This window comes from Heliangelus exortis, chromosome 12 (genome assembly GCF_036169615.1).
Source record: "Heliangelus exortis chromosome 12, bHelExo1.hap1, whole genome shotgun sequence".
Taxonomy (NCBI): domain Eukaryota; kingdom Metazoa; phylum Chordata; class Aves; order Apodiformes; family Trochilidae; genus Heliangelus; species Heliangelus exortis.
The window spans coordinates 11,075,106-11,100,874 of record NC_092433.1 but is presented as its reverse complement, the minus strand read 5'-3'; the positions used below and the strand labels follow the sequence as shown (position 1 = coordinate 11,100,874).

At 47.6% G+C, this 25,769-nt stretch overlaps 1 protein-coding gene across 2 annotated transcripts in view; it reads right to left on the bottom strand.

Annotated features, from left to right (window-relative positions):
• CHST13 (carbohydrate sulfotransferase 13) overlaps window positions 1–25,769 on the bottom strand; it is a 47,438-nt gene that overhangs the window by 11,589 nt on the left and 10,080 nt on the right. The window contains exon 3 of one of the 2 annotated variants that reach the window (XM_071755996.1): window positions 16,720–16,843. Coding sequence is in view for 1 of the 2 variants with exons in the window: in XM_071755995.1 (XP_071612096.1) it covers window positions 14,683–14,776 (94 nt within the window). In the remaining variant the exon portion in view is untranslated. Of the gene's footprint in view, window positions 1–14,682; window positions 14,882–16,719; window positions 16,844–25,769 lie in introns of those variants that run through there. The other variant, XM_071755995.1, reaches the window with a different exon arrangement.

The following is a 25,769-nucleotide window of genomic DNA, read 5'->3' as shown; positions in this document are numbered from 1 at the left end:
TGGATCACACCATCCTTCACAGGAAAAATCATCCACTCTTCTCGGGAAATGCCCAGCCAGCTGGAAGGGAGTGATCCATGGGCAAGAGAGGGACAAGGGGGTGTGATGCCTCCAGGAAACAATAATTCAGGGTGTGGATGAAGCTCTTCTTTATAGAAAGGATAGAGCAGTGTAGAGAGTGAGTACATGTCCTGCTCTTGTTCCAGACAGACAGGGAAAGGCCCAATATGCCAGAAGTGGCTGTGATGATCATCTGGGGGTGGAAAAGCATGGCCTCAGGGAACTGAAGTAGGACCAAAAATTCAAGCACACCTGCGTCCACCTGTGCAAGAGATCCCTGCTGTCTGTGCGCAGTCATCTGCTGTCTGGGACCTGGGACAGGAGTTCCTCTGGCATGTGGCATGGGAGGACAGCACAGCAACAGAGCTGCATCACCCATCTGTCTGATACTGGTGCAGTGACACCACCCAGAAAGTGCAAAGTACTCCCAGCACGGGGCCCTCACACACAGAACTATGAGGGCAGACATGCACAGACAGCCCAGGAGCCTGAGGTGTATGAAATGCTCTCAGGCAGCTCCCAGCCTGCTGGCAGAAGGCAGATGGATGCTCCCTGCTTCCTCGGTGCAGGGTGACAATGCTCCTTCTTCATGACTGTCACCTACCTATAAACATTTCCCTGCCTGACAGCTTATGCTGGATGCAATAAAACTGCAGACTGCAGGCATGGGGCACTCATTCTGCCTCCAGCACTAAGTGCCATCAGACTTTGAGTTTCTCTGCCTTGGTCCAGGTCAACACATTGACTTTCATAGGAAAATGCCTCAGCCCAGCTTGCCAAATGCTGTGGCAACCTTTGTAGAGAAGGCAATGCCACTGTGCCAAGGAATGGTGGCAGACACCTCCTGAAGGGCTGGCGAGACAGAGGCAGCAGCCTTGGAGCTGACCTGACCCCCTTACATACTGCAGTCTCCTGCTGACTGTCACCCTTGTCGCCAATTTTTCAGTATCTTCTCTTCTAGATTAGACAGGTCCCAAGATCCTGACCAAGAATCACACCTGAAGAGGGCTAAGAGGTGTCACACAGAGCTGACATAGAAATGTTACAATAACACTTATTCCACATCACTGCCCCCTTCCTCCACTGAAAGGATCCAGAAACTACCTCTCCAAGTATTCTCAGGGTCTGCTGTTTCTTTGGCACAGACCATAGATGGATGTTGGGTGAGATTGACCACTGCTGCACCACAGCCTTTGTGCCTCATCCACCACCACGTAGGGCATGCGATGGGAGGGGACAGCAGCCCAAGGCTTCAGAGCTACTTGGATTTTTCTTCAAACCACAAAAAAAGAGGGATCTCTACTGAAACCTCTCCAAAGAAATGCAGCAACAACTGCTGACAATGCAATCTCCTCTTACAGATTCAGCAGGAACTGGAAGGCATGGTGCTGACTTTCCACCACCCCAGATGCTGCAAAGCCACAAAGCCGGCATGACCCTGGGTGCAGCCCCCCACCAGCACTCTTCAGGGGGCACCTCCCAGCAGGATTCTGGAGCACTTGTGTGTGAAAAGGGACAATGGGCTCATCTGTGTATTTCACTTCTCATGCCTGGACGATAAACCCAGCCCACTGAGCTCCATATTTGCAGTGCCAACTCAGCACTCTGCAGTTAACACTGAAGCTGAGAGACAATTTAGCATTACTGTGTTCACAGCCAAACCTGTTTTCCATATGCTGTACACAACTGCTCAGACAGCAGCCACAAAGGCAGCTAGGAAACTTGAGAGGGTATCATCAGATACATGTATTTTTTACAGCTGCTACCAAAAAAAACCCACTGAACTCCTGACATGAGATTGGGTCTGAGTATCCTACACTACTGCAGATTTATACAGCGTGTCACACACACCGGGCAGGCAAATAATTATCTTTCTAACTTTAATTTCTGTGGTTTGTTTTGTTTGGGTTTTTGTTCCCCTAACAGGAGACTGCTCAGCCCTTAGCAATTACTTGAAAGAGACTCCTGAAAACTGAAATCCCTGGTCTGTCCAGGCTTCAGCCAGATGATTCCTACTTAAGGAGTGCTGGCCTTACTCAAGCCAGCATAGGGACCAGCAGTCACTGGTTCCAGAAGCAACTGTGATTCAGAGATCTGGCTGCTGAATATGTTTTAAAACTACTCTTGATACTCAAGATCCTGGTAGTTTTACTTAGGAAGAAGTTACTGCCACTGCCATAAGGAAGAAGGTACTAAAATTACCTACAGAAGCACCTTGTTTTCTATAAAGCCTCACAAAATGTCTTTCCTCTCTTGACTCCTGCTTTCTCACACAGCTTGCTTTATATTTCTGAAGGTAATTTTTCTTCATTTCTCATGGACGGCACCTCTTGGTGCCACAATGTCACCAGCAATACCCAGACACAAGAGTTGGCACAGCTGGTCCCTTAGCTGTGTGTCTCTGCCCTCACCAGACAGGGACAGGTCAGGTTCTGTTTGTCAAGGAAGGATTTCTTACTCCAATTTAGTCAACCTGAGTCAAGGACCAGCCAGGGAAACTCTAGTCAAGTGATGGAAAAGAGTGACAGCTATAGGATTAGCTCACAATAAATCATGCAGAGAGGGAAAGAAAGAATCCAGCTGCTTCAAGCAACCTGCCAAACGCCACAGCATCATCTTTAGAGATCACAGCAGGACCAGAGCCAACAGCAGTTCTTCTGGACATTCTGTTCCATTCAGTGGTTCTTCCTAAACCATCATGTCTTCTCAGTGGTGAAAGTCTCTGGTCACCAGGTACCAGCCTGAGGCACATTTCAGGAAGGTTTAATAGGAAGATCACCATCATTTGAGGTGGGGGATGTATTTCACTGGGGTAACACATGTAGCTCTCTGCTGCCACAAGGAATGTGACTGAGATCTTTATAGGACACAGAAAATTTGCAGTATCCAGCAGGACTATGGCCTCTGAGAGAAAATAAAGTATCTGTGCATGAGCACCACACAACCTTCTGTTTTCAAATGGTTAATTCCTCCTACAAGCCAAGCTAGAAGCTTTCCAAGTGCAATTTCTCTTCCCCATTATGCCTGTCACTCTCCTGGCCCTGCCTGGCTACTTGCATATATAACTCAAGCCTCAACTGCCAGCGTTTCCATTCCTTGTCAATAAACTCTTCCTTTCCAGTCTGCTGCTCAACAGGAATTGCAGCAGAAGGGCTTGTGCTGGCAGTGCCAAGGCAGAGATCCCTGCAGGGATGCAGAGGGGTGTGAATTTCCACTGCCCAGGCTGCTCTAAAGATCCACCTCTGCCCTGCATCCAGACACTGCAGCCATGCCCACACCCTTGCAGTCTCCTATCACTGGGCAGGCTCAGCCAAGCCGCAGAGAGCTCTTGGGCTTAGGCAGCTGCATGGATCTACTAAGCCAAGAGCCCATCTGCACCAGTCTGCTGCTTTCTGCTCAGATGCTGAGGCCACGACAGGCCAGGGTGCCAGGGGACCAGGCTGGGCTTGCCCAAAACTTGCCTGCAGGCAGCTCTGGTTCGGGCAGCTGCTGTTTGTGCCCTCTGCACATAGGTTACCTGCATACATACAAGAAAAAATGAAATCTCGCTAACGTCACAGGGCTCAGTGACTTGCCTGCCGAATAAATATCAAGCCATCTTGTCAGTTCCACGCATCTGGAATTGATGAAAGCCTCAACAAGCAGATCTTGGAAAAAAATGCACACTCAGCAAACCCTTCCCAGCACACTACCTTGCACACAGCCACCGCCTCCTGGCTCTGCTTCACAGCTTTTATCTCTCTGCTCTCTGGTGGAGTCAGCTGAGGGTCTGGGTCCTGCCTTTTTCCATGCCAGAAGGTTGCTAAACTGTGAGACTCACTGCCATAAGATACAGAGCAAGAAGCTGAAGAGATGTGAGAGCTTGCAGAAGAGGACAGGAGATAATTAAAGCCTCCTTGAGGCTAGGGAGAACCATCTCCAGCACATAATTTCTCATTGCATAGCTCCTGGTGCCTACTCCTGCTGCATTTAGTAGTGGGCATTGCCTGGGGCCACTGAAGAGCTGGGTTTCCCCAGCTGGTATGTTTAACAGAGGACACAGCCATCTCCAGTGTCATTGCAGTACTGAGATGCAACAGATCCAGCAGTGCTAGCAGCAACTTCTCTGTGTGGTTGCTGGATTTATCTCTCTAGGGCTGATCACGCCCTGAGAGTAGCTGGTAACAGCAGCTGCTCTGAAGACATCTTCTGCCTTTTCAGATGGCATGAGCAGGGTCCCATGGAAACCTCAGAAAGAAAGGAACTATGAATCTTGCATCTACACCCACCTAGCAGTGGCCATTTGTGGGCAACTGAAGCAAAACTCCACCAGCACCAAGTCAGCCTCTATCAGTCTCAGCACCATGGGTGCTGATCCTATTAAGGTGAAGGGAAACCAATCTCTCCAATACTGCCAGGATTAAACTTGGAAAAGACCCAGCTGTGAACACACTATCCCTGCACCCTTGCCAAGGGGAACAGCCCAGCTCTGCAGATATCTGCAGGACTGAACTCACCACCTTCCCATGCCATGGAGAAACATGACCATGCAGAGATGCTTCCTATGGCCAAGGAATGGGGGCAGAGCCACCAGCTTGCAGGGCATCAGGATAAAGAAGGGGGACACGGAATCGGTGAGGAGCTTCTGACCTCCAATCAGTTTCTGCTAATTCCCTAGGTCCTGGCTTCAGGAAAGCCTTCTGGAAAGGAGGATCCAGCCCCAGAGACACCCAGACCCAGCCATTCCGAACAAATATCACCTTTGAACCTGATGTCACCATTACCCATCTTCCTGCAAGGTCAGTGAAGCAACATCTGGCCAGAGAGCAGGCTTGGGTCGGGTTCCACATTAGCAGTAAGGCTGCAAAGCCAGAGGGAAAGCAGCATTCTGCTTTGGGAGAGACCACTCCAAGGGACAGATCAAATCCACCCTCCCTGGAAGGGCTGGGAGAGCAGCCAGGAGGTGGAGGGCTGTAAATCAAGTGGCATTTATAACAGGAAGAATAAGCTGCAAGCACTGTTGTGACAAAAGGCCAGGACTCATGGCCTCAGCATTCCTTCATACCATGGATGACAAGGTGATGGGAAATGACCCATGGGACATGATATGTTCTGTTCTCTGTCATGGAAGGTCCACAGCATTCAGTGGCACATCCCTACACACACATACCATGGATAGAAATGCCAGGACCTGCCCATCTGCTGTGCCAAGGCTATAGGCTTGCTGATCTGCTGCTGCAGAGACAGTGCCACCTTCAGAAGAGACCTTTTGTGGGGAAAGCAGATTCAAGTCCAGCTGGATAACACTCTGAGAGAGTCTATGAAGATTAAGTCCCTTTATGAAAAAGCTGGGTCTCACCAGCATGGGGTGCATCTTCACAACAGGTTTCAGCACCTGTGCTCGGCCATGGTTTGCTTCCATGGCCACGTAAAAACTCATCTGAGCATGATGCCAGACTCTGACCCAGGGCAGTGTGGTTAGCAGCATCTCCCAGCTGTAGCAACAGCTTGGCAATGTGACACACCACCACGAGGGCTTGGTGACAGCAGTCAGGCAGAGCAGCACTGCTGAGAACATTGAATCCATTCGTCTTTTCAATGATCCGGTTCATCAGAGATGATAATTGATAAGGTGGAGGGAAAGCAGGAGATGCTAACAGAGAGGGGGCTTGAAGGAGCCAGGCTGGGCTGTCTGCAGGGCTGGGAATGGCTGGTGCTTGGAGAGCCCAGGAAGTTTTCACCACTGCACAGGGAAAGACCAGAGAGACTGCACAGGGTGGTTGTGTGCCACTAGGGCAGCAAAAGTGGGCAGACACTGAATCCACAGGCACTCATAGCCTCATAACCAGACTGTCGACCACTTTTACTACCAAATGATGATTTTCAGCTTGGCACAGGGCTGCTGAAGGATGTGGTTACATGGCCAGGCTTTCCTGCACGGGTAGATGGTGTGAATATAGCTGCTGAAACTGAGGGTGTCAGAGCTTCTGCAGTACCAACCAGCACAGAGAAAAAATGCTTTCTTCTCCCAGAAAAGACCAACTCCCAGCTCATCCCAGCCAAATTCCCAACAGTCTGCCTGCTCATAAATTGATAACTGTTTTAACTAATCAAAGTTCATCCATCTATTAAGAGCTCAGGAGCACTATGGGGAAAAAAAAGCAGCCAGGTCAGCCAAATCATTCCTCTGCCAGGAATTCCCCACTGGCTGGGTCCAGGCTGGACACCTCAGTGCCACAAAGCTGAACATGTTCAGTGCCATCCCAGCAAGCCAGAGGGAATGGACCTGTACAAGTTGAACAGATTTTGAATTCCTTCTCCAAGGCAAGGAAGATCTGGTCTACCTAGAATCAAAGCCAGCCTTTTGCAGATCTTTGCTTCTGAGCCTTTAATAGGTGGGAGCTGGAAAGGGTTGTGAGGCAGGGATCTTCAGAAATCACATTCACCTCAGTAAGGGCTGTTGCAAAAAGTCTGGGAAAAATGAAACCTCCTCAATAGCATTTAAAAGACATGTTGGGGGAGAGCTTAGTTTCCCTCATACTACTCTGTCTACCAGCAAGCCACCATAAAAGATGTCACCACCAACCACAGGTCCTGCTAGGCTGGGTGGTCAGCAGGGCAGCACCAGCTACAAGGTGGATCTGTGATGGTATGGCTGGGTTCTAGATCCCATGCAGTGCTCTCACACCACTGTTCACAAGCTTTTCATACTGAAAGGCCGTTTTTGAGACAGCGATGCCTGGGGCTGGAGTTGAGCTGCATTTGCCAACTGGAAGGGAGCGTGCGTGCACGGGGCAGAGTGATGTGTTTGCTTTTTGCAATCTCTGTCCTGCCTGCAGGGCTGAGGCTGAAAGCACACTTCAGGGCACTGCTGTACTCTGCCAGATTCAGACCAGAGAGACAGAAGCAGAAAGCGGGGTACTGTTAAGTGGTGGGATGACAGAGCCACTGGCAGGTTCATCAGGCTACTGGGTCTCTTGGGTTTGCTTGGCTCCCTGCAGAGGCAAATGTACATTGGTGGCTGACAAAACCAACTGTGCTGCCTCCTGCAGTCTGTAGATGTCCCAGTGCCTGGCTGGTGCTGCCACAGCTCCCATTTGCTGACCAGCCAGTACACCACCTCTCCTGACAGCACCAGGCTTGCACTGACAGTGGTGATCATCACTTCTGCACCAGACCCACTTGGCTCCCCTTCCCTTCCATGTTCTCATGCACACTGCATGGTCCCTCAGAACATCATCTCCTCCTTCCAGCACAATAAATGAAGCATCGACTTTGATCCTCAGCTCATTAAAACGATAAAAGAAACAAAATAAAGCCACACATCCTGGTGTTTCCTCCTGCTCTGCGTGATCTTCTCTGAAGGACATGCAGATAGAGAGGTTTGTCTGAGCAGTGGCCACCCAGTTCCTGCAGATACAGAGCAGCTCTTCCTTGCCATCTTTGCTCATGCAGGGCTTTGACTCAGACTGAGATTTTGGCTTCTCAGTGGAAGCCAGAGGCAGTTGGGAAGTGGAGAACAGAGTCCAGGCTACAAAGAAGACATCTGGGGGGTTGAACCCTGTTGATCAGAGCTCTACAGCTGATTTTACTGGATAATTTACTGGATTTAAATGGGCTGCAAACCTGCAACTGAGCAAAAACTGTGCTAGCCATGAAGCAGTGATCCTGGCATCAGAGTAGGGGGACAACCACATAGAGTGGCACTGTGTGAATGGTGCATTTAGCACTGTCCCACCATCCAGCCCTGGTGGAAGAACTTTACTGCCAAGGAAACAGATGTAGTTGAAGAAGGGAAAAATTAAAAGAACTGTGTGAAACAATGGGGAAATCGCAGAGGGCCTGAAGCTGAATATAGACCTGTCCCAAAGGTGCTGATCCAGGCAGGAGACAGAGTCAGGGTGTCCTGGTTTACAGAAACACAAACTGCAGGTGCAGGTCCACGTATAGGAGAAAGCAGACTGGTCTGAACAAGACAGCAGAGGCTGGGAATACAGGGTTCACTTCTCCACTGACACCAGTCATGCCCCTCTACCGAAGAATGATTTTACTGGGGAAAAAAAACACCCTCAGCTCATAGGGTAGCTCCATTTGTTCCTCTTCTCAGCATCAGGGCAAGCCATGGAGCAACAACAAGCACTGCTCATCCCAGACCTTTCAGGCGACTGGAGCTACTCCATGAGATGTTTCCTCAGAGCGACCATTAACAGTCTTTAAGTGCCTTTTAACAAGGAAGGTTTGGGGCATTTGCCCAGCTGTGTCTCAAAGCCTCAATGTGAGCCATCCCCTCCTTGGCCCCACAGGATATCTGGGGAGTTAAGCTCTTCTTTGGGTACTCAGCTCCAAGGGGGAGTAATGAGGGTTAAGCACCTAATGACTTTGTAGTTTCTTAGCTTCTGATAGCAAGTCCTGAGAGAAACAGCTGTGTTTGCAACAGAGATTAAGATGAAGAGGGGCTTGTCATGCTCTCCATTCAGATACTTGTGGGAAGGAAGGACCAAAAAGAAAAATCAGTACACAATAAACCCCAGAACCCCAAGAAGTGCCTTGGCCACTGCACAAACCCCGATCTCCCAGCCTCAGACCCAACTCATAATCACCAGAAGGTCCTTCCTGCAGCAAGCAAGGGTCCAACCACTCCCAGAAGATGATTTTGTCAAATCCTTTTTGCAGTATAGACAGGAGTGTGGGGTTTGGGGGAGTGGGAACAAAGAAGAAAGAAAAGTTGTGACATGCTGCCAGAGAGAAACAACCAGGCTGGAAAGCCAGAGGGATGCATGGCCAGTGAAGGCTGGATCCACCTGGAAGAGTCACAGAGAGATGAACATCCCCTGAAGGCACAGAGCTAACTCGGGTGTGCTAAAGCCCTTCCTTCCCCCCCTCCCCCCCCACCTCTTGCTGGTGTAAGAGATTCTCAAGAAACTGCACTAAGCTAAGAAGGACTACAAAAAGCATTCTTTGTGAAAAGCCTGGCTCAGAAGCAGATGGGCATCATTACTGCCCTGCTCTCAAAACTGGACCAGACAGATTTTTCTACTGCCACAGGTCATGGCTACAGCATTTCACATCTTCAAGCATGGCAAATCTGAGAGGTTTCCAGCCTGCATTACCCAATGTCTTGGCTGACAGACATCACTCTACTTCAAGCACCAGCTCCTCAAAGGGCAGCAGCTGCACCCTGGGCATCACAGTGCCCTGGCTGGGAATCCGAGCTTGGCAAAACTGCCCCATGACAAAAGCAAATAAAGCAAAAGAGAAAAACCAACACCACCTCAGAGGCTTAGATTTCACATCCCTGCTTATGCTTGTGGTGTTAGCCAGAGTGAAGGCAGCGTAGCCCTTGTTATCTGGAAGGCTGAGGACATGTGTCAGCCAGCTGCAAACGTGACCAAGTCTCAGAAGGCCTTGGCTGGCCAAACCACGCTCAAATCCCATGGCTGAGACTGATTTTCAGCCTGAAAACACCTTGAACAATGGGGAGGAAATGAGGTCAAAAATAGGCTCTTTTCTGCTCTGAAAAAAGAAAAAAATTTCCCTGGTTTGTAAGGGTCTGCTAATCTCTAAGTGTGTCAGTATCTCTGTTCAGGTGAGGTTGAGGTGCAGTTGTAGGTTCAAGGAGTACTGTTCAGTCAAATCACTTACAAACTCTATAATCTCTCTTACGCTATAACCTCTAAAATAATTTGTCTCTCCCTGAAGGGACAAATCTTTAGGCACAAGGATGAAGCTGACAGAGTTCACAAGAGCAACCACAGGCTTTGGATGCATACCTGAAAGGCCAGATTCACAATGATCAGAAGCAAGAACTTCTCAGGGACCTGCTAGTGCTGAGAGATGCTGGGCTGGGCAAGAGAAACCATCCCAAAGTTGTAAGAAAGTCCTGAGTATCTTCCAGATCTGCTGTGGTATATCAGAGGGCTGCTAACTACACCAAAACAATGAGGCAGTCCATTGCTGCTCATTCTCCTGTAATGCCCCAATCCTCCTCTCAGGCTGGTCAAGTGACACCTCCACTCCAGAAGTGGCTGGAGGAGGCTTTGTTCTACCAGTGCTCAGAGATCCAACTGGTTGATGCATGAGCAGATAAGGATGGGGAGAGGGATCTTGCTTCTTCCTCACTTACAAAACCTCCTGGAGCAGTATCACAACCTTAGTGCTAATATGATCCTGGGTTTGGTATCTCTTCTTGTGAAAGGGTCAGATCAAAAGGATGAGTAAATCTAATCCAGAAAACCTTGTGGAAGTCCAAGAACTCATGCCAACAGCAGGTCATGAAGGAACATAGGGCGTGCAGAAGCCAGTGTTAAGCTAAGTGCTGCTGAAAAGATCTACGAAGCCACAGCTGGATGCTATAGCAGCATCCAACGGAGAAATAAAGCAGCATTTTGAGATTGGGTGTTTTTCCTTTTTTCTTTTTGGAGATGTTGATTCAATGCTGGAACAAACTAGAAACAACAGGAAGCAGAGCACTCCCCATCCTCCAGTCTGCCTCTGCAAGGTCTCCTTTTGTCCCCCCCAGCCACCTCCAGCACACACAAGTCACTGGGCAAGATTGGGCAGAGGAAGGGTGGGGCAAGAACAGAAACTCCAGCTCTTATACAAGACCGGGATGAGACTCTTTCTCCCTCCTTGCCTCAGGCTTCCAAGGGTGCCTCTTCTTCAAAATGCCTCTGGGATTGCAAGAGGATTTTTCTCAAATACCATTGGTCAGAGCTAGAAGCCTTGAGAGGAGGAAGGTTATGTAAAATACTTCCTATAGCACCCAATTGCGTCTCATTGGGAATTATGATATTTTGGGGTGGAGGAGCTCCTTATTAACTGCTTAGGAGACTGCAAGTTCGTGCACACATCCTCCTGGCCCCTCACTAGCAGCCTGAAAACTGCCATCTCCCTGGGTGAGAGTACAACTTGTGCATTCACAGTTTCCCCAAAAGAGGTAATTGGGATGATCCCACAGAACTTTTAATGAGGGGCTGCAGAAACTGCAGCCACAGATCGACGCAGGGCCTTACCACCTGCCACTCACCTCCCCCTACCTTCTCCAGGTGTTCTCCCTCCCCTCTACCCCACATCTGTACTAGCAAAGACATCCCCAGCTCCACCACTGTTGCTAAAATCATTGCTTTGATGTAGACCAGGATCAGCATCCTCCAGCACTCTGCCCGCCCAGACATGCTGTGCCTGGAGTTAGATGAAACAACGGTCTCAGAGCCCCACTGCTTATCCCCACCTTCTCTATGCAGAAAATGTACAGCATGCAGAAGTCAGCATAGCCACCACTAACAATGAGCTATTTCTAGAGGTAACAGCAGAGGAAGATCAACTCAGAAGATGGATGACAATCATGCTGAGGCCCGGCAGCATCTCTTGGATAGCTGTGATTGAGAACAGTACAGCCAGTACAAGGCCTCCTGATGGACCACATCACTCCCATAACCAAGCTGACACTGAGTGATGTTTGCCCAGGATCTGAGCACACCTGCCTACATCATCAGTCCAGATGCAGGAGGGCCCTGAGATGCTGAAAGGCAATTGCTCTGGGAAAACCCCATAACAGCCCACTCTGGCCGTCTCTGTAAACTCCACCTGCCCATGTGCAAGGTACTTCTTTAATACCTTCCTGTGATGCTGAAGTTTGCCCTTGACCATGTGTCTGTGAGTCTGGAGTGATACAGCTGAAGGCCAACAGGCAGAACATCACTACTTTGAAGCGAGCAGGGGACAGCCCATAGGTACAGCTGCACCACACAGGGCAAGGACAGGGACTACAGGCACTACCCAGGCACTACAGCTACTGTATCTGCTCACCGTACAGCCAGTGCCAAGAAAAGCCAACATAAACCAGCCAGGGATACAAAGTCAGTGCATGCTCAAGCACACTAACCCACTTGGGGATGGATGCTCTCCCTGGGGAGCACTGATTCTTGTCTCACCTCTCCTGAGCACCAGTGAGGTTGGCAAGCAGAGCTGAGCCCATTCCTGCCTCCAGGAGGTACAACAGCAGATTCTGCCCCTGTCTTCAGAACAAACAAATTCAGCCTAGCACCAAAATAATCAACGCAGCAGCATTTAGGAGCAGAGTTATTTCAGCATATGCTGGTGTGTGGGTGTTCCTAAGGCAGAACAAGAAAGCCTTATTTCAGCACAGCCATGGAGCTCAATGCAAACTGCTTCATGCACACAGCTCTGTGGATGGAGTCAAAAGGGGGAAATGCAGATGGAGGAGTTGATTCCTGCTCCCTGAGAAGAGGGAGCCCTTAACATTCTCAAAGACTTTTGGTTATACCGTCTTTCTTCCTATGCTGTATTCCTTGTCCTGGTGACAGGATGGTTCCATCCCTCTGTGCATTTAGCAAGGGTTAATTCAGCTAATCCCGCACATTACAGGGAAAGGACTGTGGGTGGCCAAGGAAAGGAGACCTGCCGGATCCTGCTAACGATGGAGGAAAGGATCTGACTGCTCCCGGGGGGGAACTCATAGCACTGCTGTTTTTTCTAGCGTTTTTCTTCCTTATTACATAGAATCCAAATGACATCAGACAACTAGAACTTCAAATAACCTCAAGGCAACCATCACTTTAAAGATGACATCTTTATCTGCAAAATGTTTACCTATTATTGTAATTTGTAACTTCTAAAACACATACATAATTGCCCTCAGTTTGCTTTCCTCCGGGATGAAAAAAAAAAAACCAAAAAAACCAAGTTTTAACTACCTCCTCTGTATATGGTAATGCCCTTTCCTCTGCTAGTATTTTTCAGAGAACTGAAGAGGAAAAGTAAAACTGTAAAATAAGGGAAAGAAATGGTACAAAAAATGAAAGCTGAACCCAGAGGACAACTACCTGTGGCTAGAAAACAACCAGATTTTAGAGACATGTATAACACTTTAATTCACCTCATTGGTGAACCTTAAGGGGGCAAATCTTCATATAGTGTCCACCATCCCTCGCAAATGGGCTTCCACTTAATGACAAACACCACTGGTTTCCACCAGTTGAGGATCTCCACCCCAGACCTATCACTATCTACAGGACCAATGACTGCTTGAGGTCCCTTCCCACCCCTAATATTCTGTGATTCTGACCCCTCAAAAACCACACTTGCCCCAAATTAAGAAAACAGATTTGGAGCACACTGAGGGTGTTGCATTTCCCAATAATCCAGATGGCCAGCACCTCATAAGGTCCCAAATACCCCAAGCCCCTCATGAGATGCCATCACCATTACTGTCACCTGGTTTGCTCTGACCTGACAGGAACTCTGCGTGAAACTGTGCTGAGATCACGCGAAGGATTAAAAGTCAAGCAAGCACAGAAAGTTCTGCTGACTCAGACACACAGATGTCTCTTTTAGAAAACCAAAGTCCTGAAAAGAGCCACATTTTTCGGTCAAATACTAGAAAGAGAATCCAGTGTAAAGCGCAATTGTCTCTCTGGTAGGAGACCTGGAGATTCAAGCCAGTTCAATGCTGTACTTTTTACTGGACAGTCTCAATACTAAAATAAGACTCACATATTGTAGTCTGTTTTTGTATCAATTTGTTTTGGTTTTTTTGTTTTGTTTTGTTTTGGTTTGGTTTTTTTTAATTTACAAATTAATACAATACTGGTTGTGGTCTTCTGGGACTGCTGAATTCATTCGACAAACTTCACACTCTCTTCTAGAAATAACAAATGCTTGCCAAAACCCAACTACTTCTCAATCTTATTCCGCCAAGAAGTTAAGCTTTTTTATTATTATTATTTTTAGGAATAAAAATTAAAATGAGAGAGCCACCCCTGTAAGAAGAAAATGGCATTTCTTTTAGAAAACACTGACAAAATTACACTATGTTTCAGTCAAATCAGTCTTCTGAATTTTAAGATGTAACTTTAAAGGCCCCATTGATGGATTATGGCTTCTATCAGAAAGCATTAGTACATTGTTAAAACTACAGGAGTTACCCAGTAACATCTCTTAGGAAAGAGGAGCTAATTTCCCTGAAAGAGCAGAAAGCTGACAGTAAAATAAATAACCCCTCCAATACAAAACTGTTTATATTTTAGTTATTGCTGAATTGTCTCCCAATGTGGAAGATATTTCTAAGAGCACACAATGAAGAAGTCCCTTGAGCAATTCACCCGGATTCCCCAGGACGTTCAGCGACTGTGGGTGTGAAATAGACACTTGCGGAACGGAACAGTTTCTCTGCCTGTCCGAACAGCCTCAGAGGGACCACACGAAGTTGCATACAATATCATGCCCTGCTTTCACCGAACGAGGGGACACCGGACGGGACAGTCACCCAGCAGCCTCCTTTTAAAAAGCCAAGATTCATTCCACCGCAAAAGAGCAGCGCGGAGATGGGAAGCGGCTCAACACATTGAGAGCGAACACAGCCGCGAAGTTCAATGGTCTCAGCGGAGACACCAACAACCTCCGGCCGCCTTCACTGACCCCAACTTCAACTCCCCGGCGGACCGGCCCCTCTGGACCAGCCCGGCGCTCACCGCCCCCAGCAGTGGTTTCAGGACGGTGCTGCCCGCTGCCGCGACCCGCTCGGTGACCGCACGCCCGCCTCCCACCATGGGTCCCACCGACCGGCCGGGCCCGACAGGGGTCCCGCCGAGCCCGCAGGCAGCCCCGCCGCGGCGGACCCACCTGGGCTGAGGCTGCTCTGGAAGTAGAAGACGACCAGCAGGAACGAGCCGAGGCAGACGGCCAGGGCCAGCCGCGGCGCCCGGCTCCGCCGCATCCTCCGCCGCGGCTGGGCGGCCCAGCCCCGCGGCCAGGGCCCGCCGAGCGCCCGCCGGCCCCGCGCCCCGCCCCGCTCCGCCGCCGCGGCCGGGGCCGCCTCGCCCCGCCGGCAGGAAGTGAGAGCGGAGCGGGGCGGGAAGGGGAGTTCGGCCCCCCCGGGTGCCCCGCAGCGATGAGCCCCATCCAGCCCCGCCGAGCGGCGGGGGAGACCGGGGGGAGGCAGCCGGGGGTTGGCGGGGCGGACGGGGTAGTGGGAGGGGGTTCCTCACCCGGTGCTGTGCCCGCTCCCTGCCAGCGCCCGGGAGCTCGCACTTCCCCACCCAGCTCCCGTCATGACTTTAAAACTCCTCGGGGGGGAAAAGAGAGAGAGAGAGAGAGAGAGAGAGAGTGAGTTACTGATGTGCTGGCAGGGCTCGGGAGTTTCCCGATGACTTCTCCCCACGGTCAGTACTTGGTGAGCATCACAGAGTTTCGTGGCCTTAAAACATACTTCTGTCTGGGGGGAGGTTTTTTTGCTAGCCCCACAGACTTTAACTGAAAGCAATATGCTGCTGACAGATTTTAATTAAAGCAATGAATTTGTATATCAGGACATAATTTTCTACTACTCTCTGCATGGTTTTGAAAAGCAAGGGCACAAAGGTCTCTTACCACACATTCTTAACACCTTGCAGGCAAAACAAGGTCTGAGCTTCTCTTACCCCAGTTTTGAAATGGCAGCAATTGATGTTGATGCACCTCTGTAAAATACTCTAGATCTACTCAAAGGCCACTTTCCAGATCAGAAAGCTAAGCTGATAGATTCCTACTGACAACTATCAATCACTGCTTCATCTTTAAGAAAAGTACAGCTCAAGAAGGAGCCAGTGTGAAAGACAAAGAAATCTTGGGAGTGTGTACATGCTGAGCTTCATTCTGCCCTCATTTAGGTCAGAGTGAACCATGAGGAGGAATTAATTGCAGCGAAGGAAGCTGGAATGAAGTAAGAACCTGGGCAGTTTCTTACAGGCCAAGCTGAGCTGTGACCAAGGAATTACGTAACTCTTTGACGTCCCTGTTGGATGGTCTAGAGCAGGGCAACTGAAATTAGACCACAACTGATAAAATTCCACCTCCTTGCAAGGACACACCAGTGCCTGCAGAAACCTGTTGGGAAAATAGCCACAGCTTCTGAGCCCCATGCCTGTCAGATGTGTGCAAGGAGGGACAGTATCCTCACCCCTGGGGAGCAAGTCATGCTAGCAGGGAGCTGCTGTCTGGGAATGGCTCTGCAGATGCAGGTTGCACATTGTTGCAAGTAGTGCAGCAATTTTGGCCCCCTTGGTGAGTGTGCAAAGATCTAATATCTGTCTTCTATGTAAAGATGGGCTGAGACCCTAGGGACAAAGGGGCTGCCTGAGTCCAGGTGGGGAGGAGGGACTGACGTGGGTGAATATATTTTTATACCAGGCATTACCCTTATAATGGGGATGTATCACAAAGCAAGACCTCTCTGTATTTTTGTTTCTGAAGAGGCTTCCAGCAGCCTCAGAGGGAAAGACTTAAGGTTTGTCAGCACTGGAGACCAGAGCAGTTCTCTGGGTGTTCAATAGAGCAAAGGGACATCTGGCACTGCTGTCCTTGAACCTCTCAAGGGTACAGAGTGAGGTTCAGAGGCTGATGAAACATCCAGCTGTGCTTGTGCTCCCTTCCAATAGCTTTTCAGGAGCTGGAAGGTGCACTCAGTTACGAAGCTCTTCACTATTTGAATCTGCCAGTATTGAAACACTGGAAGAGCTGGCACAGGGATTTAAGAGTAGCTAAGGGAACCAATCAGCCCCACTTCCCTGGATTCAGCAGGAAAAATAAAAACAGTGCAAGTGACCAAACTTCTCCCATAGTTTGACATTCCCTTGAAAGAGCAAACAATAAAAACATCCCAGTTGAAACTCAGACACTGACCTGTTGAGTCCTGCTGACTGATGTCTGTATTTCATACCCAGAGGGCAGGGCTGGGGCCATTTGTGAGCACATCAGATTTTCAAGCCTGGTCTTCCAACAGTCTGAGGTGAACAGATCTGTGGGGCTAGAAAGCAAAGCACACCATGAAGATTTTACAGGTCAGGTGCTCCAATGTCAAAGCACTCTTTTTAGAATAACAAACACATTTTCCAGAGGGAAGGGGTACATTACAGTAAGAGCTGTGTGGTAACAATGGCACCAAATGCTGGGAATTCAGGGCTTTGCTGTTACCTGTTTCTGTACACCTGAGAAACCTCCCTGGTCCCACATACTGATTTTTCATACTATTCACCTTTCCCTTCAGGCCCAATGTACAGAAAAGACTGAGCAACCCGAGCACATAAGGCAGACAACAGTGGCTGGTGATGACCTGATCAGAGAGGTCACCCCAGAAGCGTGGAAGGGCAGAGTATCACACTCAAGCTGCTCAGTCTCCCAAATTACTAACCCAAGCTTACTTCTAAGGGCATGATCAGATTGAGTCTGCATTGGAGAAGCCCCTCTCCTTCCCCAAGCCCCACTGGTGACTGGAGAACAACTGAAGCACAAAGCACACAGGAAAATACACAGCAGCGTATGTGAAATGAGTGTGGCAGCTTTCCCTGTGAGCCTGGCTCCCACAGGCTGCTGCTTTGCCAGGTGAGTTGAAAGAACTGAGAAGTGAGTTTTTGCTAGAAAGTGGCAGTGGCTCCTTCCCTGTGACCTCCCCATAGAAGGGCCACCCTGCTCCTTGCTCAGACCATGGCTAGAGCTATTTATGTCTGTAAAGGCAATACTGATAAGCAAGAATAATGGTCAAAAGGTACTAAGAACATAGCATGGAGAAAAATTATTTGTTACTGCCAAACTCTGGAACTGCGTCTGACTTATAGGTGATGAGGGAGCCCTTTTTGCCTGCAGAAAGATGCTGTGTCTTTGGTGCAGTGCATGCTTGATTCCCTTCCTGCTCATTAGCAGTGCTTGTTACTGTCTTCTCAGCAGGTTTCTCAAAAATGCCTTGCTGTTTCCCAGGACCTTGGTGCCACTGAGTGAGATTAACCCCAAGCTTTGGTCTGGTGACCACGTTGAATGGAAATTAAAGAGCAGCCAGTATCAAATGGAAAGTGGGGAATCTGTTGAACTCCTCCCCAAGCCCTAGTTTTCCAGCTGCTCTGAAAAGAAGCCTTTCTGAGGGATATTTTGATTTTGCACCCAGTTTCTTAATTCTGAAGCCTGAATGCCACAGAAGTACTTTACTCTGGCCTCATGCTGGTGAGACCTCCATCTGCTGGTGCCAGGCACCAGTGCACACAGTGGTTGCTGCCAGAGCCCTTGAATTTTGACAAGCTAGCAGGGGCTTGGGCAGGTACACAAGGAATTACACTGATGCAGTACAGGCTTTCTTCTGAGACCATCAGCTGGGGAGCTACTCCCAGAGATGACCATGGGTAACCTCCTCTCTGTTTTCTAAGAACTGTATTAGACATCATCCTGCCTCCAGGATTTCTACAGACCCCAGTGTATCCTGAGACTCAGTGTTTGTTTTAAATTTTATGGCATCACTGTAATGTTCCAGCTGTAAGAAGGACCTTGCAAAGTCCCAGCCCATTCCTTACTTGAGCAGATGCATGTGCAGCTTGTTCATAAAGTTTTCCCAAGATGGAAGCATTATGACCCTATCAAGCAATCCCTTTCAGCTCTGAAAACCCCAAATAACTTTTCCTACCACTTTATCTGAACCTTTGTTATCATAAGTGGGACCCACAACTTTTTGCCCTGAAAGACAAACAGGGTACCTGGTTCTGTCACATTTTGTGTTAACCAGGAAAGGTCAGTTCTACCAATAGCACAAACTGGAATACTTGCTTTCTCAAGCACTTGCACTGATTTTTCCACCAGCTCCTGTAGTTTCTTTCATCTGCAGAATGTGAGTTTTCAAATATTTAATGAAAACACAAGTCTTTATGCCCATTTTGCAATGATACACAACAGCCATAGTTTAAAGCAGTGGAGAATAGCACTGGGGTGGACTTTTGACCTGGAGTAAATATTTGCAGGCTCAGTATATAAGAGCAACAAGCTGGATAAAAGGGAAAATTTGCATTAAATACCTCTGGAGAGGTAACTGAAGAATTAAAAGTACATATAATAAAACAAGACTCTCGCTGGATCTTGTAAGTGGCCACATTTCACCACTTGTTCACTCAAAGTAACACTGATGCCTTGAGAAATCTCCTTGATCTCAAGGGCACGTGGCAGGGAATAAGCAGCAGATCCCACATTCCCTCCACACCCTGGGAATCCCACTGACTGGATGGGTGTGACAGTGTCTGTTGTCTGAAGTTAGGCAGGTCATATGCTTTGTCAGATAAAAAATGTACTAATGGTTAAGATAGTGCAAAGAGCATCTGGTCCTGAGTAGTTAATATTGCAGCCTGGCTAATTCCACAGCTTGCAGACCTGGCTGTTCCCAAACAAAACTCTAATCACTTCCCAGGGATTCTTTTACAATTATCTCCTATCTCCTGGTAAGTCTCCCTAGAAACCAAGAAACTAAAACCTGGGCTCTTGTTTCTCATCATGAAAAGCTGGACTCTGTCAAAATAGATTTCAAGAGACCACTCCTTTAACTTCCTTGCTGCCACAATTTAAAAACAACAAAAAAAAAGAAAAAAAAACCAAACAAAAAAACAAACCCAAACCAAACAGCAAAATAAAAAACAAAAAACAAACCAAACAACCAAACAAAAAACCAAAACCAAAAAAAAAAAAAAAAAAAAAAAAAAAAAAAGAAAAAAGAAAAAAAGAAGAGAAAAAAAGAAAAATAATAAAAAAAAGGAAAAGCAGCAGCTGTTTTCTTTTAAAAGCACTAGTGGTGATGGGACCAAACCAAATTACAGGCTCTGAGAGCTACTCTGCCTGCAATGCTTGCATCTGGAAACACTGTTGGTATGATGGAAACTCCCATCATCCATTTTATTCAGCAGTGTCTACTAGGGACCATGTTTGCCTTTTGTACCTGGCATTTATATTTCATCAGTTTACATACTGTTACCAGCTGGGAGCTCATTTTCTGCTGATGTCTGAGTTAGAGGCTCACATGAGGAAGGGCTGTGATTTACAGATACACTCTGGAAAGCCAATTGCCCTTGATCTTAGCACTGGGAACTGCAGTTCCTTCCAACAGCAGGAGCAGCAAACTTGTCAAGCCTCCCCTCAGGAGCAGGAGACTCCTGCTCTCACCTGTCACTTAGAGCTCTGCTGTTTATTCCACATTCACAGCAGAAAGCCACAGCCTTTCTTCTTGCTGCCCAAAGCACTGACTGCAACTGGTCAGCTCTTTCTGCCACCCCTGGAAGAGCTGCATGTGGGGTTATACAAAGGGAAGGGGATGCTGTAATGTGGCTGCACATGGGAGGCTGCTGATGGTTCATCTGCCCCGGGGAACCCTGTAAAGCCCTGGAGCAAGCAAGCAAGGCTCTGCACTGGGCAGGCACTTGTATACCCAGGGCACTTTTTTCTGGTCTGGTTATGGTGGCTGGGAAAGAGGAGTCTGAGTATTTCAAGCATGAATTGGTCCTGCAAGAAAAAAACATGTTTCAAGTTTCCCTCTGGAGGTGGGAATTGCTCCCTCTCGTTCTTTAAGATGTTTCCTCCTCCAAGGAAGAATTTATCTTCAACATCATGAGGGGTCTGAAGGGAAGAGTAAAATCTCATTGGGGTTTATCTGGCTCACAAACACTTAACTCAGAACAGGTACGTTGTCAGTAGCACCCAAATTACCTTCTCCTGCAATGGCCGCTGAATATTCACTATTCATTAAAAATATTCTGTGCCTCGTTCTTATTGTGTGCTGCAAATCCCAACAAATAACACCAAATGCTGTTGTGGGGCAGAAAAATACAAAGACTCCTATAGTTACATACCCAAACCCCTCAGGGCTCTCGAGGGTCCAAACCTGTAAGTTTTTGAACAGATGGAAAATCCTGACTTTCTACACCTTGCTGCATCCCATCACAGCTCTGCACAGCAATACTGGAGTCTCTGGAGGATTACAAACACTGCCCAACTGCCTGAGTTGGGGATTAAAGAGTCATGGCCAGTCTTCCCCAGAGAAAACAGTCCTGTTTTAGGATTGCCAGATCCACCGTGCCCACACTCTTGTAACTGAGGCCAGGACTGAGACTTCCCTCTCTGGGGATGTGGTGCTTCCCCTGGTAGAAACAACTGGGTTCATCATGCTTTGATGGGGTAGTCTGGTGGCACTGGTACTGGAGAGCATCCATGTAAATAGCAGCCAGGCAACCCACCTCTGGGAGCTTCTGTTAGCTCCTAGGAAAGCAGAGCATGCACACAAATCTTTGTTTCAAGTATTATAGCCTTTCAAAAGATGCCCAAGGTACTGAAGCCAAGTGACAGGCAGTGGAGGAGCTGCCAGCTTTTGTCACACTGATGAACATCTTTACTAGTGCTAGTAAAGCTGCACAAGCACACTGCTAACCTCCCTTTCACTGCACCCACCATCGCACCATCACGATGCCTTCCAGCTGTGCCCCCAGGGAAGTGACTAAAGGTTGTTTTGAAACCCCTCCCTGAATAAACACTCACTGTACAGCATGTCAGAACAAGGAATTATTTCCTAGTTTGCATTCAAAAGATTCCCAAAATTTGGAAGGAGAAGCTTGGAGATGCCATCAGGAGGATCTGTCTGTGTTTTGGGGCAATTTGAGCTTTGTGCTCTTTAAACCATTTGACTGAAGCTGGTGATAGGTGAGAGGGAGGGAGCATTTGCCCACATGGCACCTTTGCTGATGTATTTGCAAGCCCAGAATTGTTAGTCTGAAGCCTGTAATGATCAGGCCAGGCCTTGGGCTGCTGTAAATATTTGCTGTATTCATTTTCATCCCAGCCAAAGGACCATGTCCATACTAGAGTCTATACTAGAGAAATATACACTATATACTATATACTATACTAGAAGTCTATACTAGGGAAAGAAATTTGTTAACAGCATGTTTTATACCTTATACAAAAGGTATAAAACAGATTATTCAAAGCTGGGCTTTATTTGTTTGGAAGTGCAGGGCTCAACAGCACGGACAAGTCAGGTGTCTTATGAGCAGAGCACGTAGCAAAGATGGCTCAGAATTTTTTGTGAAAAGTCCTGTTTCCTGGACTTTGAGCTATTTACACTGACTTGTTCATGACTAGAGCACCAGGACCAAGTGACCTGATGATCAGCTGAGGTATGACAAGAGAGAGAGAGACCCTTGGTGGAGTACTTGGGAAGTCCCTTTCTCAGCACAAGATTGTGAACCGAGGTGTTTCATCCTCTAGCTCCCTAGGTCTGAGCAAAGGCAAATTTCTTCCTGAGTGTGGAGTCAGTGGGTACTGTGGTGAGAAGTGCTGATGGCCAAGTGAAGCAGCTTCTCAGCCTGACAGGACATTGTGCACTGCAGAGAGCTCTCTGCCCCGCAGCGTTCACTTTGCTGCTCTTGTGCACACATCCATCTGAAGTGGCTCCAAATACAAATGGAAAGGGGGGATGGGGGGGGGAAGTCTGTAAATAACAACATAAATTGCCATCAATGGTCAGAGCAGGGCTATAAAAGTCTGTTTGACCACAGAATGAGCATGCTGAGAAAGTTCCTTTTCCCATGTCCTAGGCAAGGACAGAGGTCCAGAGTGTTCTCATCCCTCCATCCCTCTCACATTAGGGAAAGTTGGGCAGGTCTGTCCCTTCCCAGCATCCCATATCCTGACAGTATCACCTGACCATCCATAAACACTGAGATTGCTGAGACTCCCTACAGTGAAACATCCTGACTCTGGAGCAAGAGGAAAATGAAAGAAGACAAGAGTATGGAGCCATCTTTTCAAAGAAACCCATGTGATCTTGGTACTGCCCTCATTGACTACATTTAGATGAGTCTTTAGGTTCCTAAATCACTTTAGTGCTGCTGAAACATTCCCTCATTACTAAAAGCAGAGTTTGTTTTTTATGAAGGGGGTGAAATTAAAATCATCATCATCTGAATACCATTTTTGAGGCAGTACCCTGCATGTACAGCCACAAAGTCAAACCTGGTGTTGTTACTGTAGTTTTAAGCACAGAGAAATAACTGCATATGCCTAGACATGACAGGGCTGGTCAAATCCAATCTAAACATTCTCTATTTCAGGGAAACCCTGGCTGAAAAGGCACATAAATATTCTTTGTCCAGCAGTCGTCCATGACACTCTATGTTTTCACTATTCTAAGAAGCCTGAGACACTATTTTTATTCCACCTAAAAATAATAAAGGCTTTTCTCCAATCCTCTGGGTGCCCTAATGGAATTAAGTCTGCATTAGTAAATTCCAATGCTGCTAAAATCAGACAGCCACCTATCAGAAGGTCTGGGAGGCACATCTAGGAGGCATGATGTCTGCCTCCTCCAGAAACTCTACCCAGAGGTGTCTTTTGCAAGAAGTTTAGCCCTGGAGAGTTACCAAATCTGCTTAGTGCAGAGTAGAGAAAGCAGATTCCAAGTCTCTGAGCCACCGCAGAGGAAGCCCAGCTGGCTGGCTCCTCTCTTTTCTAAAGAAATATTTCAAACAAGGACTTTGGGCAAGAGTTTGCACAGTTCATTGCGGACAAGAAGGGACAGACACTGGATTTGCACCTGGAGCTCTTATTACTACCACAACAATTCAGGAGAAACAGCCCAAGTAGCTCAGACCACAGCCCAGACAGCTTAGATCAAAGGTTTGCAGGTCATGCCTCAGCCTCTTCTTGCAAATGTTAACCATGGAGTGAGGATTCCTGACTTTCTGTGCTCCCAGAAACATAACCCTGTGAGTCCCAATCTTGACTTCCAAATGCTTTGAGTTGCAGCCCAGTGAAAATACACAGGTCCCCCAGGGGTGACCCTGGGAAAGGTGGAGATCTTCCCTTTCAGCACAGATAGTCTGGCTGAGTGGCTGGTACCCTGCCCTGCCCAGCGCATGGCCTGGCTGCTCTCAGGGCTCTTGGCCTGTAATAATTAGCACTGCTGAAAATGTTAAAGAACTATCTGACTGCTACCAAATCTATATATTGATGGCTCCCGTGCTTCTTAAGCAGTTGCTGTATTTCCTGTTGGTTGCTGTGAGATGTGCTCTATCTTTTCCTTGAGTGTAGCTAAAATAATCCACAGGAACACCCATGTGCCTGACCTTCTCTCTGAAGTTTGCTGTCAGTGAGAGGGGAAAGAAAAAGCCAATTCTTTTCTGCAGATGTTCTCAGCAATACTGTGATTTCAGCAAAGCCAGAGAGAATTCAAATGCATCTCTCAGCTGAGGAAGAAAGCACAGTCATATGCCTTCCTCAAACCTTCTTTCTAACTAACAGTGCAGCCAGTGTCATTTAAAAAAAAAAAGAAAAAAAGCTAATAGTACAGTGGTTTGTTGGTTTTGGGTGGTTTTTTTTTTTCAGCTGTTATTTCTGCAGCAGTAGCAGGTTACAGCAGAAACTGAATATGCTACTGTACAGAGGTTCAATTCAGTAAACTGGGCAGTCTTAAAAAGAAATTGGTTTTCAAACTTTAGGAATGGATTTAAACAAAACATGATTATTCCTTTCAATGAGGGCATGTTCAGAAAACACTAGCTGGACACAGTACAAGATAGCTTAGGCATACATTGAAGTGTTTAAAACCTGAAGCAATGAGAACTGCACTGAGGCTTCCTCTGTTTTACTTCAATTTGGCATCCTGAAGCTAGTGGAGTGGAGAAGATTGAACAAAGTGCTTCAGTCTCTCTGTGGCTTGTGCCCTGAAATGCCCCTGCCCAACAATTTAGTCCTGCAATCCTCCAGTCCTTCAGAGGGTTCTCCCAAACATGACATGAGGGAGTAAAGCCACCCCCAGCCTCCTGGTTTTATCAAAGTAAGACCAGGAACACCTAATAACTTATATGGAAATTAAAAAAATAGCTGCTCAAATTGCATGAGTAGCAGAGGAGGACATGCTCTGAATGAAATATAATTCAGCACAGTGCTGCAGCATGGCCTTCATCCAAGCTTGCATGGTATGGGGAGCTGAGGCCCCTCATTCAGGGCTCCCCTATGCACCACAAAGATGCTGAAAAGCTGTGGCTGCTGCTGTTCATCATCCTTCTGCTGAAGGGGGAGCAAAGCCCTCTGGGCTGAAAGCACCAGGCTCGTGTCACTTTTTAATGATGTCCCCAGGCCATGTGGAACAGCCTCCTGCTGCACAGGAAAGCAGCTGTAAATGAGCAGTAAGATAATGAGAGGGAACCATGTTTATACATTATCTAGATATGGCTGGCTCAGAATATAAACTCTGGCTCCACGCAAGGAAAATAGTAGGAATTGGGGAAAAATTGTAATAAAGCTGTTATTCTGACAGCTCGTTCTTAGCCACACTGCAGTGCAGTATACATGGCTTTTCTGTCCTCTCCTATGCTGCTCTCTTAGCTGTATTTCCTCTGGTATTTGCTTTGTTGCCAACCAAACAATTCCTGCAGAGCCCAACAGAGATTCATGGTGCTAAACCAACCAACCATGCAGTCAAGGCTAATGCTGCCTTTCCAGGACCTCCTCTCAAGATTTCCAAAGCTTGACAAAGTGGGCTCCATGGACTCCGTGGATCTCATGAGCCACCATTTGACTACACAGGAATTTATAGTTCTGAGGTTGTTGCAGCTTAAGCTGAAGAAGGGATATACTTTAGTAGTTAACATTTTCCAGTGAAGTTTTACTTGGACTGGGTAGAAGCCAAAAAAAGAAAACCATTGTCTGAGCTGAAGTCTCTAAAATGTATTCTGCAACCAGTCAGCATAACCTCACAGCAGAGAGAAACCTTATCCAAAATCCCACCCTTTGTGACCAAGACTCCAATGACAATGAATGACACAAAGCAAAATCTCCTCGTTTTGACAACAGCATGTCAAAAATTGTCCTGAGTTCCAGTCAGTCTGATCTGCAACTGCATGTTGATGTGTGTGGATAACACTGGAACTTTAAAAATT